The following is an 18,306-nucleotide window of genomic DNA, read 5'->3' on the forward strand; positions in this document are numbered from 1 at the left end:
TTTGACAAAAACGTCACTATTCATATACCTATAAATAATTAATTAAATGAAAATTTTATTTTACTTGTACCGCAATCAGAAAATTAAAAATATCTAAAAATGTGAGGCTATTATCGAATCCGAGCCTATCTTAGTATCTAAGCAAAAAAGTTTACAATTTTGAATAATAGAGCCACTGCCACACATCTCCCTTCAAATATTGATTGTAAATGTTGATTAATTAGCTCGAGACTTCATCTAGAAGCTTATACCTTCTCACCTTATTTCTAAAAACTGGTCTAATAATCCTCTCAGGTATCACGCCGCGATCGCTCGTCACCCTCTTCCTGCCGGCCAGCGGTGGCGGCGCAGCTCGATCGGGCGCCGGCGATTTATTCTGCTTCTTGATTCTGTTATCAATTGCTCTTCTATCGCCATGATTGACGTCGATCTTACCCTTTTTGATCTTCATGTCGCTAATTTTGGTTTTGTGAGATGAATTTTGGGACGATTTTGTGGTCTCTTCTCCTTTGTGATTGTGATCATCTTTTTGGCTAAGGCACCAGTTGCAAATGTTGTAGGTTTCAGCTCCCGGGTACAGATTGCTACAATATCTACGACATTTATGCTCGATTAAATCAAACCTAAAGTGAAGAATATGTATTACTACTACTTACTTATGTTGTGATCGAAACTCGCAGCCGCTACACGAGAAAAGCTCCGAAGAGAGGCCATGATCTCCACACATACAACATTCCACTGCTGCTCCTTCTAATTCACTGTTTCTTCCCATTTATATGTATATGTGAATTATGATGAGAAGAGAGAGAGAGAGACAAATAATGTGTGTATATATATATACATATATATTTTGGAGAGAGAGAGAGAGAGAGGAAATTTGACGTTGATATGGTATCATATTCATTTTTCAGAAGTCTTGTTCCGTGTGAGATAAGTTAGAAAAATAAATAAATATATGCCACGATTAGTGGCATGAAAAAGAAGGGTGGGGGCTCACCACTCACAACTTTTATTTCCTTCTACTAAATTGTCTTTCCTACTAAGCTTTAGGTTTTTGCCGTGTTTAGTAAAGTTTGATTAGACGTCTTAACAAACATAAGTCTAAGTATCTCTTAATGTGAAATCACGTTTGTATTTGGAATAACAAAATTAAATTTGGTATGAGTAAATTAATAAATTAATTATGCCATAGAAAAGGAGGGGAAAAAAAATTGTTTTAATGATATACTTTCTATGATTGATACATGCCATGGAATACTGGAATAATAATTTATTTCTTTGTTTTCGTTTTGTTATTCATATAAACTCACTCATATGATTAATTTTCCTTTTATCAGTGTAAAATCTAGAATTATAGTTAGTGTGAAGAATTCTAGTGAAACTGTGTACATTAATTAGATTATGATCAATAAAATAGTAGCAATATAAATTTCAACTAAACAATATAATTGTAAGTATATATAGCAATCAAATCATCTTATATATTCACATGGACTGAAATCATGAAAACATGATGGGTAACCAAATACAGACATCTTACTGTGGCTCTTTTTTTTGACTTGGGGGAGTTGGGGAGGGGAGCAGTGGGGTTTGAACCCGGGACCTCACTGTTCACACACAGGAGGTCGCACCGCTTGGTGTCCCATTGGGGACAACTATGGCTAAATTATCAAGAGAAGAGATTTTTATAACTAGACAAATAACTATAAAGTTGCAAAAGAAATAAAATCAAATAAATAACAGACTCACGTAAAAACTAATGAAAGAAATATTGATAATCGGAAATGTGATGACTCAACTAGAAAGCTTTCACAAATAATCGCACATTCTCTATTTTTGTTGGGTCTCAAGAAAATCTATTAACTCTCAAAAGTTAACTAAGAACAATTTCCTATGATCCACTTATTTCCCTTTGGTTTCAAGACAAAAGTCATATGTATTCTTGAATCGGTTGAACAATTATCCCTGTCGTTTTCAAATGGAACAACTAAACATGCAAAATATTGATCAAGTAATTTACAAGGAACAAGTACCATAAATCATAAATACTCATTCCGTCCATGATATCGTTTCCACTTTTGCCATTTTGGTTCGTCTACAATTCCATTTCCACTTCTATTTATAGTTATAGGGTCCCACAACTTACTCATAATAATAGTGGGATTCAACCTCCACTAATAACAATACCCACTATTATATCCACCATTTTTCTTAAAACTCGTGTCGTCCACAAAGTGAAAATGATATCGTGAACGGATGGAGTAATAAATTATAGACGGAAAGGCAATATTGTATCAATAAATCAAAAACATAAAATCAATTAAGTCATACAACTCTAAAATCAGATAAAAACTTAGCTAGACATAATTAAGTAAGAATAAAACATAATTAAGTGTGTGTGTTGGCCAAACGGTAAGGGGTTAATGCCCAAGGCCAAAGGTCTTGGGTTCGAGTCCCCTGTGGTGCGGTCTTTAAATTTTTTTATTTAATACTGTTAATTTATCAATAATAATAATAAAATGATGCATCCATCATAGATATTAATGATCGAATGGCTGAAAATGATTCATCGTTCTTATTTTATTTATTTGAACTTCTCTATATATATATATTTCAAGCTTTAACATTTTCTTGTAGTAAATTGTAATTGGATTTTAGGTTACTTGTAATTTATGGTCCTAATTTTAAAATCATGTGTAAAAATGATTCGAACTTATACTTTTGAGTTGAATTATGATGTAGAAAGCTCAAAACTGATGTGAAAAAAAAATGTTAAAGTTGTAAATTCCACTTAGAATGTTCCCAACAAGTTAAAGAATTATCTTCTTTTATGAACCCTCCAAAATTATCTTATATGAAATTATGGTTCGTTGGAGAAGAAAATTTTAAAAGATTGCTAGAATCAATCCAAGTGAAATTTAGAACTTTCACGTAGTTTTTATGTTAACTTCAGGCCTTCCACGTATTATTGTTCGAGCCCAACTAATTTTTACAATTCTGATGAAAGTTCTAACCATTTTGTTCGTACGTCTTAAACTCTAATTGGGTCGTTTTTACAATTTTTATATATGTTTGATTTTTTTTTTTTGCCATTTTACAAATAACTCTAGAGTAGGATCACAAAGTACAATTAACCTTTGGTTTTTTAAAATTAAACTACAAATGGCAATGCAAGTTTTAGTTTTATAGATGATATATACTTAGCATATATTCCTCTCATTACAACGATCTTATTTTTTTTAACACAATTATTTAAAAGGATATTAATTAGATTATTAAATGATGCAATGTAGAATTAAGAAAGAGATACGTACCTCACAAATTCTCATTTATTGAGTTTAGTTCTTTTCATAAAAAGAAATAAGATATTTGGGTGGAACATTTCAAAATGAAAAAAAAAAATTAAAATGAGACATAGAGAGTCTAATTTATATTTTGTTGTTTTAAATGACATGACACAAGACGACATTGTTATGTGTCATACCATTTTAAAAAATCACATCATTTTATATCACGTCAATTGATTCAAATCGCATTGAAGGTTGATTTATCCAACATCGACTTTATGTTTTTTAATTGATATGACATAAAACTAGGTGGTTTTGTGCCATGTTATTTATAGTTCGAAATATTTTTGATAAAGCAGGTATAGTTTGAGGTTTAATACGATATTTGTCCTATAAAATACTTCATTCGTCCCACTCTAATAAGCTCGTTTTCTTTTTTGGGACGTCCCATTATAATATGTTCGTTTTCTATTTTGAGTAAAAAGATATACTTAATTGGTGTGAACCACACAATTTTTGTTATAAAAAGTAAGTTGTTTAATCTCTGTGCACAAAATAAATGAGCCTATTAGAGTGAGACGGATGAAATATTATAATAATCACAAAATCTCATGTACACTCGAGTGTACGGTACACCTGGGTCGTATCCGACCCGAATCTAACCCAATTGGACTATCCTACCTGAATGTCAAGTATTAGTTTTATTTCGATATAGTGTTAGTTTTATTTGCATGTAGTGTTAGTGTCATTTCAATATAGTGTTAGTGTCATTTGTAAAACAAAATAGTGTTAGTGTTATTTTTGAAATAGTGTCATCTGTAAAACAAAATAGCATTAGTGTCATTCCAAGATTGTGTTAGTGTTAGTGTCATTTCAAAAAAAAAATGGGTCATGATAGTCCAATTGGATCCGGATCGGGTACAACCTGGGTGTACTGTACACCCGGGTGTACAGGAGACCACCTCTATAATAATTTATTAGATAATTCAAAATTGATTTGTTAAGTATTTTTTAAATAATTTATTTTAAATGAATTTTTGGTAAATACTCCCTCCGTCCATAAAAAAGAGTTCCATTTGGGGTTCGGCTCGGGTTTTAAGAAAGTTGTTAAAGTATGTGTAAGTGAGATAAATGTATAATTTGTGGGGGTATTATTAGTACAAAAAGTAGAATAAAAGTTACATTTTTAGTTAAAAAGTGGAATAAAAGTACAATTTATAGTTAAATGTAAGAGAAACGGTACGATGTGATGGTTCAAAAAGTTAAATGAAACTCTTTTTCATAGAAAAAAAAATGGGGTAAGTATGACTCGTTTTTATGGACGGAGGAAGTATTAATTATGAATAAAATTAAAAATATAAGCGTACGTGTATTAAAATATAGAGCTATTTTTATTTAATTTATTTCTTCCTCACAAACCCACACGCAGACACCATATTTTCGTGGCTGACAATTATTGTCGAAACTTTTGGCGCCAACTTTCGAGTAAGCTTAATTCGATTGAAACTCAACCACTGCTCCAAAAGGGAGACTCCAAGAAAAACATGAAGAAGGAATCGAAAGGTGGAAAATCAGAAATGAGTTTTAACAAGAATTCAATTAGGCCAGTTGGGCAACGCTCCATCACTTCTACGTTTCTCTTCCGCGCTTCCAATCGGTACCCTTCTCAACTCAAATTTTCTATTTCTTTCTTCTCCATTCAATTTCTAAGCATATGATATTCCTTTATTTTTTTTTTATTTTTTTTCTGAGATAAAAGGTCGAATGATTGTGAACAAAATGCGGGAATCAAAGCTCCCAATGGAAAGAGTTCACGCATCTCGCTCTCCGATTTTCTCAACTCGAAGCTGCACCGGAGTTCTGTGTTGCCCACTTCAGTTGAGGTATTTTGTTCTATATTTTCCTTTCGTGGAACGAATATAGCAAAAGAGATTTAGGTTTATTGATAAATGTTGACAAAATTTTGCAAATGGAAGAACAATGTGTATTAGCTTATTATTGCATTGTTGCGAAACGATTTTGCTCTGAAGAACAGGATGTATTTGTGTGGAAGAAGAGCTGCTATTGTGTAAGATGCAGCAAAATATAGATTGATTAATTATTGAAAACACTTTGTTGTCATACATTAATCTGTTTCTGAAATAATTTTGTAATGGTTGTAAAATTTGTGAAATCTTATTGTGGGTGAATAAAAGCAAGTTGTCGCAATCTCTAATGGCTGGCTCGAAAATCTGTTGTGGCAGGGGAAAGAGATACCGTCTTCGTCTCCATCAAGGAGTGTGAAAGCAGAAAGTGGGATAAATGACGGAAGAGAAGCAAAGGCGAAGTCTTCAAATAATGGTGCTCTTGATATCAATATTTTCAAGAACATTGAGAAGGCGGGTGATAATGAGTTCAGAAATGCCTACTCATCTAACGAAATAGAGATCATCGATGTTGATGATTTAGAGCAAAAGAGAAAGAGGAAATGCCTGTTTGAAGGTTAGATTCTATATAGTTATTATATATGTAGCTAATAATGTAATTGCTAGATTGAAGTTGTTTTCATGTTGCCTTGCTAGAGTTTTCTTAATAAATTGTGTCTTAACATTTAACAACTGATTTTTAAACCATTAAATATCTGTTACTGTTTGACCAGTTAAGTTAAAACTCCCTGTTGTTCTTGATCTCAAGCAGTTTCTGTAAAATTATGCCTAGTATTCAATGTCTAACATTACATAGTGCCTCCCTATTATTTAATCATATTATGACCAACTTCAGTTTAGGAAGGATTACAAGTATAAGGGGCACTGTTTTTATTTTTTTGTTCATAGCCAACCCTCTTCAAAATTTTAAATACAGCTTGTGATACTCTTAGGCATTTGCTTGGGATATCAGAATGATGCATCTAAATCTCCCTTTTTCTTGCAAGTTTATCTTTTGAATGATTGAGTAGAGTGGAATATTTGGGTCTCGTTGAGTCCTTGTTAAATGTATGGTTTCAATGTATAGAAAACTTGATTTTCATATTTATTTTATGTGTTAGCGTACATGTGACAGACGAAGTTAAGTTTGTATAATGTATATAGCTGTCCAAGTTTGAGGTTAGAGTTTGCGTTGGTGAGCTTCATAGTTTTCACTTCCGAAAACTTCATTTCAGTTCATAAGTAAATTTAAGTTCTTGTTGTTTCATAACTCCCTCGCTTCCTCATTGGATTTCTAAGCTTATTCTTCTGCAAGTCAAACCAGGAGTACTATTTATGATTGAAAGTAGAACCAGTAATTATATTCGGCATAGGTGAACACATTTACACATTCTTTTGCATCTCAATGATTAGATCATGATGATAAGCCAACTGGTCGAAAGCGGTTGGTAGTTCTTGGAGATGATTCAAAACCACTAGGAAGGTCAAGAAGGAAGAGTTTCACCTGTGAGGAAAGCAGACCTCTTTTCAATCATTGTGAGTTACATATCCTCTCTAGTATCAACTATCAAACTGTATTTTCACCACTCGTTCTTCACCCATAAATGGATGCACCTATGAGATGAGTTATTACATACACTAAAGAAACATCCTTCACTTGATACAGATGCGAATGGAGGTGGTTGGTGGAACGAGAACATGGCAGGCGTTGACAACGAAGAAGTTGGCTGCAGTGATGCTTGGGAAGGAATAGGCTGCACCACGCTCGGGGGCATTGAATGGCATTAGAGGCTGATGGTACGACTCCTCTCTGTTGCTCCTCAACTTGCTGTATGAGCAGTCGTAGTTGTAGTTCTAGTAGCAGTAGCAGTATTACTATATGTGAGACATGTTTTGAAACTGAGTTGCAGATTTTGCTCCACCATGGAAATATTTAACTGTAGTTTCTCTCAGGTATATATATGATCCTATTCAGTTTCTTACATGAAGAGAAAATTCTCTCATAATTTATAACAGCCATTGATATTAATAAGAAATTATGTGCATTGTCTCTTGGAAGTTGAAAATAACATAAATATATAGGATATTTTAATAATATTTTTGTAAAGTTGGTCTGCTAAAGCATAAGTTGATGTAGGCGAGTTGGAGACTTGGAGCTATAAGATAAGCCTATAAATATAAGATTGAATATATCAATAGTATTTTTATTTGAATTTGTTTCAGGAGTTAAAATAATTTACATAAGAGTATCCTAACGATAAACTTGCCAAAGCCCAATAAAGTTGAATGGGCTACTAGTTCATAGGTAGTGAAGTAAAATAGATGTGAGCCCAAAATATCAATTGATGTAAAGTTGCAGCATTTCTTGGGATCCTAAGCAAGTTTATGATGGCCGGCCCTAATATATAGGAGTATTTTTTTTGAGGTATTATTAGAATAAAAAAGGATTTAAAGTTTGCAGATGTTTATAAAGTATTTTAACTAAAGTCTCAAGACTCTCAACCCTAGGCCCTAATTTATTCTTTTATTCATCCCTTTGAAATTGCAGAGAAAAAGAAATAAATTGGAATTTGAATTTATATAATTTGTAAATTTAATGATTCCCATAAAACTTTTTGGAGTACTAGAGTAAATAATAATATTAAAAAGAGTACTCACATTGACTAAATATTAGTAGTGTTCACAAATTATGAACAACACATTGATCTTTATTCTGTACATGCATATGTAATTAAGATGGATTATTTATAAACTATTTTCATTCGTAACCCCATATCTATTCATATTATTCAGTGCAAATATATTTGTAGTAATTCGTAACCCCATATCTATTCATGTTATTCAGTGCAAATAGATTAGTATAGGCTGTAGTGAAGAAAATATTGTCACACGCATAAGAAAGTTCTGTATTTGACCCCAGCTGATAATATCTAGAAGTGTTGAAAATATTGAAAGTAGTTTGTCAATTTCAAGCTTTGTGGTCTTGGGAGACAATTTAACTATTTCAATTTGGTATAAATAGGATATAGCCCTAGCTGCAAAAGATTGACTGCATATCTGAATCTTGCTGGAATCTTCTCAACAACCAAGTATTTTTTACTTATTTCTTCTTTTATTTTTGAATCTCATATATTATGATTACTTCAGTTATCTTAAATTTTCCATTCTCAAATCATAAATGATAGTATAACAATCTTTAGTGTTGCAGTCTTGATTTAAATTGTTGGTACATTTATACTCAACTGATTCGTAAATTCGAATTGAATTGGTCTGAAATATTTTGAAATCGTTATTTTTCTACCAATCCAACTTCAAAAATACTTTTAAATTCTTAAAGTTTGAATATAATAACATGGAAGTTTTCAAAAGGATTAATTTGTAAGCATTATTTCAAAACTCATGTGCTTATGAGGTTTATAATTCATTTTATTTAATAACCCCCCAATCCCCCGGTCAAAAACACGATAGCGAATATTTTATTAATTCAAGAATTCAACCACAATAGATTAACGGTTTATATTTATTAGAATAGTAAATGAGCTCGATTCTCGAATATGGGATTTTACTAGATTGTGCCAACTTTCCAACAGTCAACTTTTCTCATATTCTCTTATGGGAAACGTATGCAAATTGACAAATTTAAACATTGTCTAAGCAACCAATTAATTAGTTGACCTTGATTCCTTTGTGACTCAGTGACTCCCAATGAAAGGAAGAGGGCAAAGGCCAAGACTATCTTTTAGTACTTCCTCCTCCCAATTTTTATTATCAATTTGAGAATTACACGAATTTTAATAAATTTGATCCGTGATTTGCACCGTATGAACGTTCTGACGTTCACATGAAAAACTTCCTCATTTTAAAAGTACTAGCGTATAATCTCTTGAAATTCGATGAAAATTATAATTACTTAATTACTTTACGTGCATTATTTTTATAGTTAGAACACATGGGACAACCTTTATATAAATTATTTCTATAATTAATTTAATTTTATCAAATTAAATTAATTTATTTTTTAGAATAAGAATAAGGAGTAATATATTTATATATTTGTGTTAACCTAAATTATGCTTGTAATGTATGCATTAATTAATTGATGATAATTGAATGTATAATTTAAATATTACAAATAAAAATAACTATTGCAAATAAAGGAAATTTGAGAAAAATGAGAATGAAGAAATTTTAGTGAGACGTAAGGTAGAAACTATTTTCCTACTATATACTCACTTGTCCACAAAAATATAATGTGGTTTAGAAAGTATAAGTTTTAATAAATGATCATTAGGAGATGTGTATAAAGTGGAGAAAGATACCTACCAAAATTTAGTGGAGAAAGGACTCAGCAAAATTAATGTGTTAAATGATTGTATTTTTTTTTTATATTTAAATGTCAATGAAGCTTAAAAAATATAAAGATAATTTTTAAAAGAAGAAAGACTATAATTTTTGTGGATGGAGGAAAGTAATATGAGTATATATATAAGATAAGACGGGCAATTATTATTTGATAGGGATTGGCATAAAAAAAATGTGCATGCGATAAATTAAAACTCGAAAGGACAAAATAAAAGTTTATTTCGACATCCTTTTTTTAATATATATATATTTATATTTTCTTTATGAGGCAGATACCGACATCTTGATGAAGGGTTGTTATCTGAATCAAGGTTGTGACAGTATTCATCTTTGTATTTTTTTTTAATCTTTATTATTATTATTATTATTATTATTATTATTATTATTATTATTATTATTATTATTATTATCATCATCATTATTATTATTATTATTATTATTATTATTATTATTATTATCCAACAAACAGTACTTCCACATCGTACACATATATTGGTGTCAATTTTGAGACTGTAATTGGCTTAATCATAGTACCTAAAATAATCGTCAATCCAAATAATTGGATTGATACGTCACCACAATTTATTTTTAAGCTGGACATTTTAGATAAAACTGAACAATAGATCTCCACAAAACTGAAAGCGTCATTCCACCTATACTTCTAAAACGGTCAAACTTAAAGGAACAAATGAGCTTAATTATGAGTTTATTAAATCTTGACCATAATGTTATTGAAACATGTGACGCAAATTTAACATATCATGAATCCATACTTATAGTTATACATAGCGAAAAAACTTGATTATAATTTCAAACAATTACAATTAAATTACGTTGAACTCTGCTGCTGCTGAATTGAAATTTTATTAAAGAAACCGGAACCTAAAAAAACCCAAAGAGAAGACCAGGGCCGGGCCTCATTAAAACCTCAAAACGAGGATAAAGAGTACCCGTCTAGATACAAAGAAAACATGAAAGAAACAAGGTGCGGCGGAAACTGAGTTGAGGAGACTTCGGAAGTTCCGGCCGTACCATCACCCCCAAATCTCCCCGGTTCCCACCAAGCACCGAACAAACAACCCAGGACAAGCTATCGCACCATGCGAACAAAGGAAGAATGTACATCATCGAAAACCAGCTGAGCAATCTCAGGAATAGAATGAAGCCAAAATCCTTCCTGCGAGTGAGAGGAAGCGAGGTAATCGGCAACGTGGTTACCTTCCCGGTAGTTATGAGAGCAACGGAGGTTGTAGTGCTCCACACCTTTAAGCGCCGCCCGCCATCTGCTCCGAAAACGCCACGGGACCGGAACCTCACGATTATTGAAGACATTCACAACGTATGTTGAATCAGATTCAATCCAGAGGTTATACCATTGATGAGCAGCAGCCCTCTCAAGAATGATAATAAAAGAAAAAAGTTCCGCCTCAAAGGCAAAACCGGCTCCTGCCGAAAAGTGAAAGCACGCCACCACCGAATTAAAGGCATTTCTGACCACACCACCCGCATGCATCACCGGATGATTACCCCTAATGGACCCGTCGATATTGGCTTTGAGCCAAGAAGGAGAAGGAAGAGTCCAGCCAACATCAATGGTGACCGGAGCAGGGCGCGGATTGCCTGCAACAGCAAGGCGACGAAGGATCCCGAGCTCAAACACCGAGTTCGCCATGCTTCCTAATTTAAAATTGCTCGCAGCCTCCAAAAAGGAAATCTTAAGAAGCTTCATCATAGCATGAGGTGAGGCCACAACATTCTGAAAAATCAATTGGTTACGAGAGTACCAGAGACCCCAAAGAATTGTTACGACGCCCACACGCCAAAGACTTGTCACCTGCGCACTTGCATTATAATTCATAGCAAAGATAATGATACTGCCAATATCATGAAAAAACGGAACCTCCATCTCAAACCATGAGAAAAGAAAACCCCATAAATGCTTAGCAAAGTTACAACCCCAAAAAAGATGATCTATATTTTCCTCTGCATTGAGACAGAGGCTGCAAATGTTAGGCCCAATGAAACCACAACGTTGAATCGCATCCATAGTAGGCAGACGGCCCAAAATGATCCGCCAACAAGTGATAGAACGACGCACCGGGATGAAAGGTGCCCAAATCCACTTCCCCCAATCCACCGAAGGAAACGGTGGAGCGAAATGATCAAAGGCCAAAGAAGCCGAAATATTGCCATACCGAGAGTGCACCCAAGCTTGCTCATCCTCCATATCCCCAGTCGGAAGCGAGATAATGTCGAAAGCAACCTCCGGAAAAGCCACCAGAAACGAATCAGTGAGATGCCAAATATCATCATAATAAAAATCTGACACTTTGTGCGTGAGAAAAGGAGCCATGTAGCTCGGAATACGTAGGCGCGAGGAGATCTTATACCCGAGCCAATTGTCATGCCAAAAAGAGACGGAATCTCCTCGTCCAATAATACAGAACGTATCCTGCACGATCTGCTGAATCGGCTTACGAACACCAAGCCAGATAGAGGAGGAAAACCAACGGGAGGAAGGACGTAACAGCGGGGAGAGATAACGCCGGCGAAAGAGATCGAAACCAAGGGTTCGTTCCTTAATGACTTGCCAGCCCAATCTGAACATAAAGCTGTTGTTGATATCAGAAAAGCTCTTCACACCCAAACCACCCCTCAGCTTAGGAGCGCAAACCCTATTCCACGCAACCGAGGAACGAGCCTTTGACGTGATACACCCAGTCCAAATAAAAGAGCGACAAGCTTTATCAAGCTCATGAAGCAGCTTAGCCGGCCACTGATAAATAAGCATGCTATGAACTGCTGAGCTCTGAATCACCGAAGCAACTAAACAAACCCGTCCAGCCATAGAAAGTTGCAAACCCTTCCACCTAGAGAACTTCGACAGAATAAAATCTTTAATCTTGACCAGATGAGAAGCCGAGACCCGGCCAGGGAAAACAGGAACCCCCAGATAGGTGAACGGAAGGGAGGCAATAGAAAAATGGAGAATACGCCGAAGACGCCTCTGCACCTGCGTAGGAACCCCCTTACCAAAATAAATAGTAGACTTATCGGCGTTGCAATGTTGTCCCGAGACTTGAGCATAAATTTGCAAAATAGAATTAATCATGATACACGAACGTTTAGAAGCGCGACAAAACAGCAACACATCATCAGCATACAACAAATGCGACGGGAAACACAACTGGCGAGACATTTGCATCTGTGAGATAAAACCATTATCAACCGCGTGGAGAAGCAGTCTACTCAAAAGATCTTCAGCTAAACCGAAAAGAATGGGAGAGAGAGGATCTCCTTGCCTCACTCCTCTGCAACAAGCAAAATAGCCATGCACCACTCCATTAAACATGACAGAAATACGAGCAGAAGCGAAGATAGTCTGAATCCAATTTCTGAAGAGCGTAGGAAAACCAAACGCCTTGAGAACCACATCCATGAACTCCCAATTCAGAGTATCAAACGCCTTCTTAATATCCACCTTCAAGGCCATATTATTCCCTTTACGAGACCGATTCATGCAATTAACACCTTCTGACGCGAGCAAAATACCTTCATGTATCGAGCGTCCAGCCACAAACCCGAACTGATTCGGCGAGATAATATCAGAAGCAAAGGTATTAACACGCGTAGCAAGGATTTTCGTGATGATTTTAAACAAAAAATTTCCCAAGACAATAGGCCTATAATCAGAAATAGACACGGCGTCATCCTTCTTAGGAAGCAGAGTTAAGAAATTGGAATTCAAACCCTTAGGCAAGTAATGTCTCTGGAAAAAACGTTGCACCGCAGAGATCACATCCGAACAAATAATATCCCAAGCAACCTGAAAAAATTTACCACTGAAACCATCCGGTCCAGGAGCACCGTTGCCATTCATGGAAAAAACCGTTGCCCGTATCTCATCCTCCGACGGGCAACAAATGAGCGACTCCCCTTGATTCTGAGTAACTAAATTAGGAACGTGCCCACTAATCCAAGATCGATCCATATCCTGGGTAGAATCAGTAAAAAGATCGACGTAAAACTGAACCACATGATCAGCCATAATCGTGTGATCATCAATCAAAATGTCGCCAATGCGAAGCTGCTTAATGTTCAGACGAGATCTCCGCATCCTCACCATATTTTGATAGAATTTAGTGTTACGATCCCCATCTGAAAGCCATTTGATACGACTCTGCTGCTGGATAAGAGAAGCTTGACGCGAGAACATAGTGTTAATCGAAGCTTCAAGCTGTATCTCGTGATCAAACAACTCCTCCGTGTAGCCAGAAACCCCAATAACATTCTGAAGGGAGGTGAGTTGCTCATATAAACCAGACAAAGCAACGTTGAAATTTCCAAAAGTCTCTTTATTCCAAGTCTTCAAGTCTTTGCGTAGCCGCTTGAGTTTGCGCATTACCCGCACCATAGGGCAACGAACATCAATCTCCAGAGACCAGGAATGTTTCACCAAATCCAAAAAGCCCGCGTGAGAACACCACATATTCAGGAAACGAGAATGTTTTTGAGCATGCACCTGAGAAAACGAACAATTGAGAATAATAGGTGAATGGTCAGAACCCACCCTAGGAAGAACACGATAACTGATATTCTCCCAATAATCAGAAAATGAAGCGGAAACGAGAACACGATCTAAAACCGACTCCGTGGTGTAAGGAAAGCGACGCCTATCAGTCCAAGTGAAAATAGGCCCAGCAGAGACAGGCTGAAAAAGCATATTATCATCAATAAAATCCCGAAACTCCCGACAAGCAATAGTACTAGGGTTACGCCGACCCCTACGCTCATGTGCCCCCAGGAGAGCATTAAAGTCACCAATGACAACAAGGCTACCGGTAGAGTAGCACGATAAATCTTCCCAAAGCAAACGACGCGAGATATAATTACAACTCGCATGTACAAACGCCGCAAAGAAAGAGAACCCCGGAATCCCAACCTCAAGCACCACTGCTTGATCCGAGGAAAAGACAACTTTAGTGTTTACTGTCGGAGAAGCAAAATCCAAATATTGGGAGCATGCACGCCTCTATCATTTTGATGCACCGGTCGGACATTGATTGAATGCCAAAAAGAAGACTGTGTACGATTAAAACACGTCTTGGGCTCAAAGATTCCAACCAGTGAAGGGGAATGAGTAACACAATGATTGTGTAAAAGATTACGGGCAGTAGAAAAGCCCCTAATATTCCATGCAAAGATATTCATTGTAAAAACAACATACCATCGTCCTCATTACGAGGATTATCATCACGATGCGCAGCCTCTTCCGCGTCCATAATATCACTCCAACGTTCGGCAACCACCGCATCCATAATTTGCAAAAATGGTCTTTGGGAAGAAGTAGTATAAGCATGCAGCGGCATGCCATTAGCATTGGCTTCACGGACCAAATTTAAAAAATCCTTGGGCCGGGCATTAGGTGTTTCAGCTCCCTGTTCATTTTCAGCACGCGCAACCTGTTTTGCATCAATATGGCGCCGCAAATCCCATTGATCTTCAGAGGAAAACCCACGATCAAAGCTTGTTGCGCTACCCGTATTACCCTCATAAACATTGCCAGTAGGAGGATCCGATCGAGAACCAGAAGCATTAGAGTTGACCCTAGCCAAAGCTGACGAGAGCCGACTCTGAGCGTCCCTAACAGAAGCCAAATCAGGCCCCAATTGATCTTGTGTAGCCAAAGGAAAACCCACTCCAGGTGATTGAACTAAATCCTAAGAGGGAGAATTGCGCCCGACATCTGTTTGATGAAATTCCCCAACTGTAGAGGGCAACTGAACCTGCCCTTTAGCCAAAACCGAGCAACCATCTTTGGCCGGTGGTGGAATGTTAATAGCTAAACTGCCGTCCGTTTGATCCTGAGGTAAGCTGCTTTCCCTGGCCGAGGGAGAGAAATCCACCCCAGTCTTTTGAACAACTTGGGTATTCCCAGCAGAAGAGTGTAACTCGGGCTGCTTCTTTGTATTTTTAGGAGATGAAATACCCGTTTTAGGAGCCTTCTGCCCGACGTAGGCCTGAAGCGGCTGCTCAGTTTCCTCATAAATCATCTCCGTATCCGATTCCTCCCCAAGAACCTCAAAACCATTCTGACTAGTGGTGACAGGAGGATTTGATATATTATTCCATCGTTGGGTTTGACGCCAATGTTTTTTACCTTGCACCGGACGAAAACCATCCTCTAAAACCGCAGCAGGAGGAACCGACGCATGAGTATCATTAGGAACCGAAGTAGAGACCTTGTTGGGAACCGCAGTCTCCACAGAGCTGGGGTCCTTAGGCTTTCTACTACATCTATCCGAAGAATGTCCGACCGTTTTACAAATACCACAAAAATATGGCATAGACTCGTAACCAAATTCCACCTCCAAAGCCACGTTGCCACGTGCCACCGAAAGGTGAGTGGGAGTAACCTTAGAAACATCAATCTCTACCAGGACACGCGCAAAGTGTCCTACAGCAGCAGAATAAGTAAGACCATCAATCTTAATTGGCGTGCCAACCGAACGTGCAATGCCCGTAATAACTTCCGGATGCCAACAATCATGCGGCAAGTAATAAATTCGGAGCCAAACAAGGGCAATAGTAGAAGACTCCTTATACGGATCAAAAAGAGGCGTCCAGTCACGGATGCGAATAAGTCCAACGGAAAGCTTCCATGAAAGTTTGGAGCGAGCAGTAAGCATATCCGATTCCCTAGTAAATTGAAGTGTAAAAAACCCTTTTCCCAGAGTGACAACGCGAAACGGGCTATCCAAACGCCACAAAGACGAGAGTTCCTTCTGAATATCCGAAGAAGTCCGAGGAAGACTACCTTTAGGTAAAAGTAACTTCGCATGAAGCGCAAAACGAAGCTCATGCAACTGTTGCTGATAAATAGAATCTGGAATATGTAACACCATCTTTTCCCCAGTAGTATGTGGATGGAGCGCACAAAAATCTTGTGCTAAGACATCAGGGGGTTTTTGCGAAAAAACCCTAGCCGCGGATGCGTAAGTTCGTCGAGGGTTAGTAACAGGCTTACCCTTAATGATTAGTGGCTGCTCATGAGGGGTAGAGTTCACCGGCGAACTAGCCTTCCCAATATCAGATCCAGGGAGGATCGATCGAGGGACCGAAGCATCAGTAGAGTTCTGGACAATAACCAATTCACGGGAAAGGTTAGGCGGAACAGAGGAATAGGAAGCCATGAAAAAGTCCCCGGAGAAAACCAGGCAGAGAAAAGTCAAAAGGGAGATCTGAGCACAACAGAAGCGACAAAAAGCACAGCTCCAGCGAACGGAGATGGCCGGAGTCGACGGTTGGTGGCAACGTCGAAGTTGGAGGACGCCGAGCTATCCCGCGGCTGATCTCAAGATATGGATCGAGCCTATCTCAAGATCTGGATCAGATCGCACGGTCTGGATCGGTCCGGCGTGCTGTTCACTCGGACTGCCGGGATCGGGCGACGGCGTGCTGTGGATGCCGATGGCCGGAGCTCAGCGTGGCGGAGGCTGGAGCGGCTTCTCCTGCTGTCCGAGAAACTGCTGCTGCGGAGATCAACTGCTGCTGCGTAGTTGCCAAGGTAAAACATAGAGTCGTGTGACTCGTTTGGGAGACGGATGTGGCGACGCCGGAGAAGAACCAGTCGCCGATTAATGGGAAAAGGAGGACAAACGGGTCAAAGCCCGTGGGCTACGCGCATGCTCCCAAAGTGGAGAGAGAATACCGATTACTCCTGCATCAATTGCAATAATGCATGATCAATTTGCTAGTGAACTCAATTGCAATAATGCATGATCAATTTGCAATAATGCATGATCAGTAATAAAAAATGCCATTTGCTAGTGAGAACGCCACGTTTCAAATGAAAGAGTATAATTTAACTCATAAATAAAACAATGTGTATGTTGAAGGATTTATCTATTAAACTATAGCATGCTGATTATGATCGTAAAGCATTCACATTTGCACATTAATAAATTTATTGTGTGAAGAAGATTGTGAACTGGCATGGAGTATAAATTATTGCCGACCACTCTGCTGCGAAAAAACTCTAACCAATTAATGTAATAAACAATAAAAAAAAAGTCACATCAGGATTCTTCTTTTTTCTATTCTTTAAAGTTTTTTTTTGGCTCCTATTATTTATGCCATCACATGTCATTGGTGGCAAAAATATGAGTATATTAATTTAATTTGAGATCAGCGAATGCCATTATCTATATGTGTATTTGTGTTACATGTTTTAGTGGCGAAGGGTAGTTCAAGTGTACGTCCTTTTCGCAAAAGTTATTTTTTTTAAAGGATAGATTTATATTAAATTACGATGAACAATATTTAAAAGTCAGAACGAATACACTATCTGATCAAGCAACAAAATTAACTAAACAAATTTCTTTAAATTCTACAAAACATATACGGAGTATTTAGTACTCTATAACGATGTGGTATATATGGACACTTTTAATAAAATGCACTAGATCGATTTAATACGTATAATAAGTGTCTCATGAAAAAATGATATTAAAGTATGCTGTTTCTTTATATATAAATATAGATATAGATGATAATTTTAAGATTTAATTATATAGTCTTATGTATATACACACACAATATACATATATGATTGTGTGGACTAGTGGCGACTTTTTTTCAACTCGACCGTTGCAACTTGCAATACACGACAAGTTTATCAGCGAGCGAGCATTAAGATGTACCGACATCATTGACTAGTTGTATAAATTTTCATTTTGTTTAATTTCCATTAA

General features: G+C 36.9%; 2 protein-coding genes across 3 annotated transcripts; one reads left to right on the forward strand and one right to left on the reverse strand.

Moving 5' to 3' along the window:
- LOC131001287 (uncharacterized) lies at positions 1-1,054 on the reverse strand. 2 transcript variants are annotated; one of them, XM_057927632.1, is made up of 2 exons: positions 657-1,054; positions 1-593 (listed from the first exon to the last, which is right to left on the reverse strand). In XM_057927632.1, exons 1-2 carry the CDS (start codon positions 770-772, stop codon positions 221-223), a joined length of 489 nt encoding a protein of 162 aa, XP_057783615.1. In that variant the 5' UTR covers positions 773-1,054; the 3' UTR covers positions 1-220. The 2 variants fall into 2 exon arrangements, with proteins under 2 accessions (XP_057783615.1, XP_057783616.1); XM_057927633.1 differs by having other exon boundaries at positions 1-584; positions 657-920.
- A 3,661-nt stretch (positions 1,055-4,715) lies between these two features.
- On the forward strand, positions 4,716-7,173 carry LOC131001288 (uncharacterized). Its single transcript, XM_057927635.1, has 5 exons — positions 4,716-4,944; positions 5,047-5,170; positions 5,531-5,768; positions 6,605-6,727; positions 6,858-7,173. The coding sequence occupies exons 1-5, from the start codon at positions 4,832-4,834 to the stop codon at positions 6,977-6,979; spliced, it is 720 nt and encodes a 239-aa protein (XP_057783618.1). The 5' UTR covers positions 4,716-4,831; the 3' UTR covers positions 6,980-7,173.
- Positions 7,174-18,306: the final 11,133 nt, after the last annotated feature.

The sequence above is a fragment of the Salvia miltiorrhiza genome, chromosome 8, assembly GCF_028751815.1.
Source record: "Salvia miltiorrhiza cultivar Shanhuang (shh) chromosome 8, IMPLAD_Smil_shh, whole genome shotgun sequence".
NCBI lineage: Eukaryota > Viridiplantae > Streptophyta > Magnoliopsida > Lamiales > Lamiaceae > Salvia > Salvia miltiorrhiza.

Bases quoted from the DNA above. Each gene is read 5' to 3' on its own strand.
- LOC131001287 (XM_057927632.1), bottom strand. From the start codon at position 772: ATGGGAAGAAACAGTGAATTAGAAGGAGCAGCAGTGGAATGTTGTATG. The intron at 594-656 runs GTAAGTAGTAGT...TAAATGTCGTAG, and splicing joins GAGTTTCGATCACAACATAA to ATATTGTAGCAATCTGTACC.
- LOC131001288 (XM_057927635.1), top strand. From the start codon at position 4,832: ATGAAGAAGGAATCGAAAGGTGGAAAATCAGAAATGAGTTTTAACAAG. The intron at 5,769-6,604 runs GTTAGATTCTAT...CTCAATGATTAG, and splicing joins GAGGAAATGCCTGTTTGAAG to ATCATGATGATAAGCCAACT. The intron at 6,728-6,857 runs GTGAGTTACATA...CACTTGATACAG, and splicing joins CAGACCTCTTTTCAATCATT to ATGCGAATGGAGGTGGTTGG.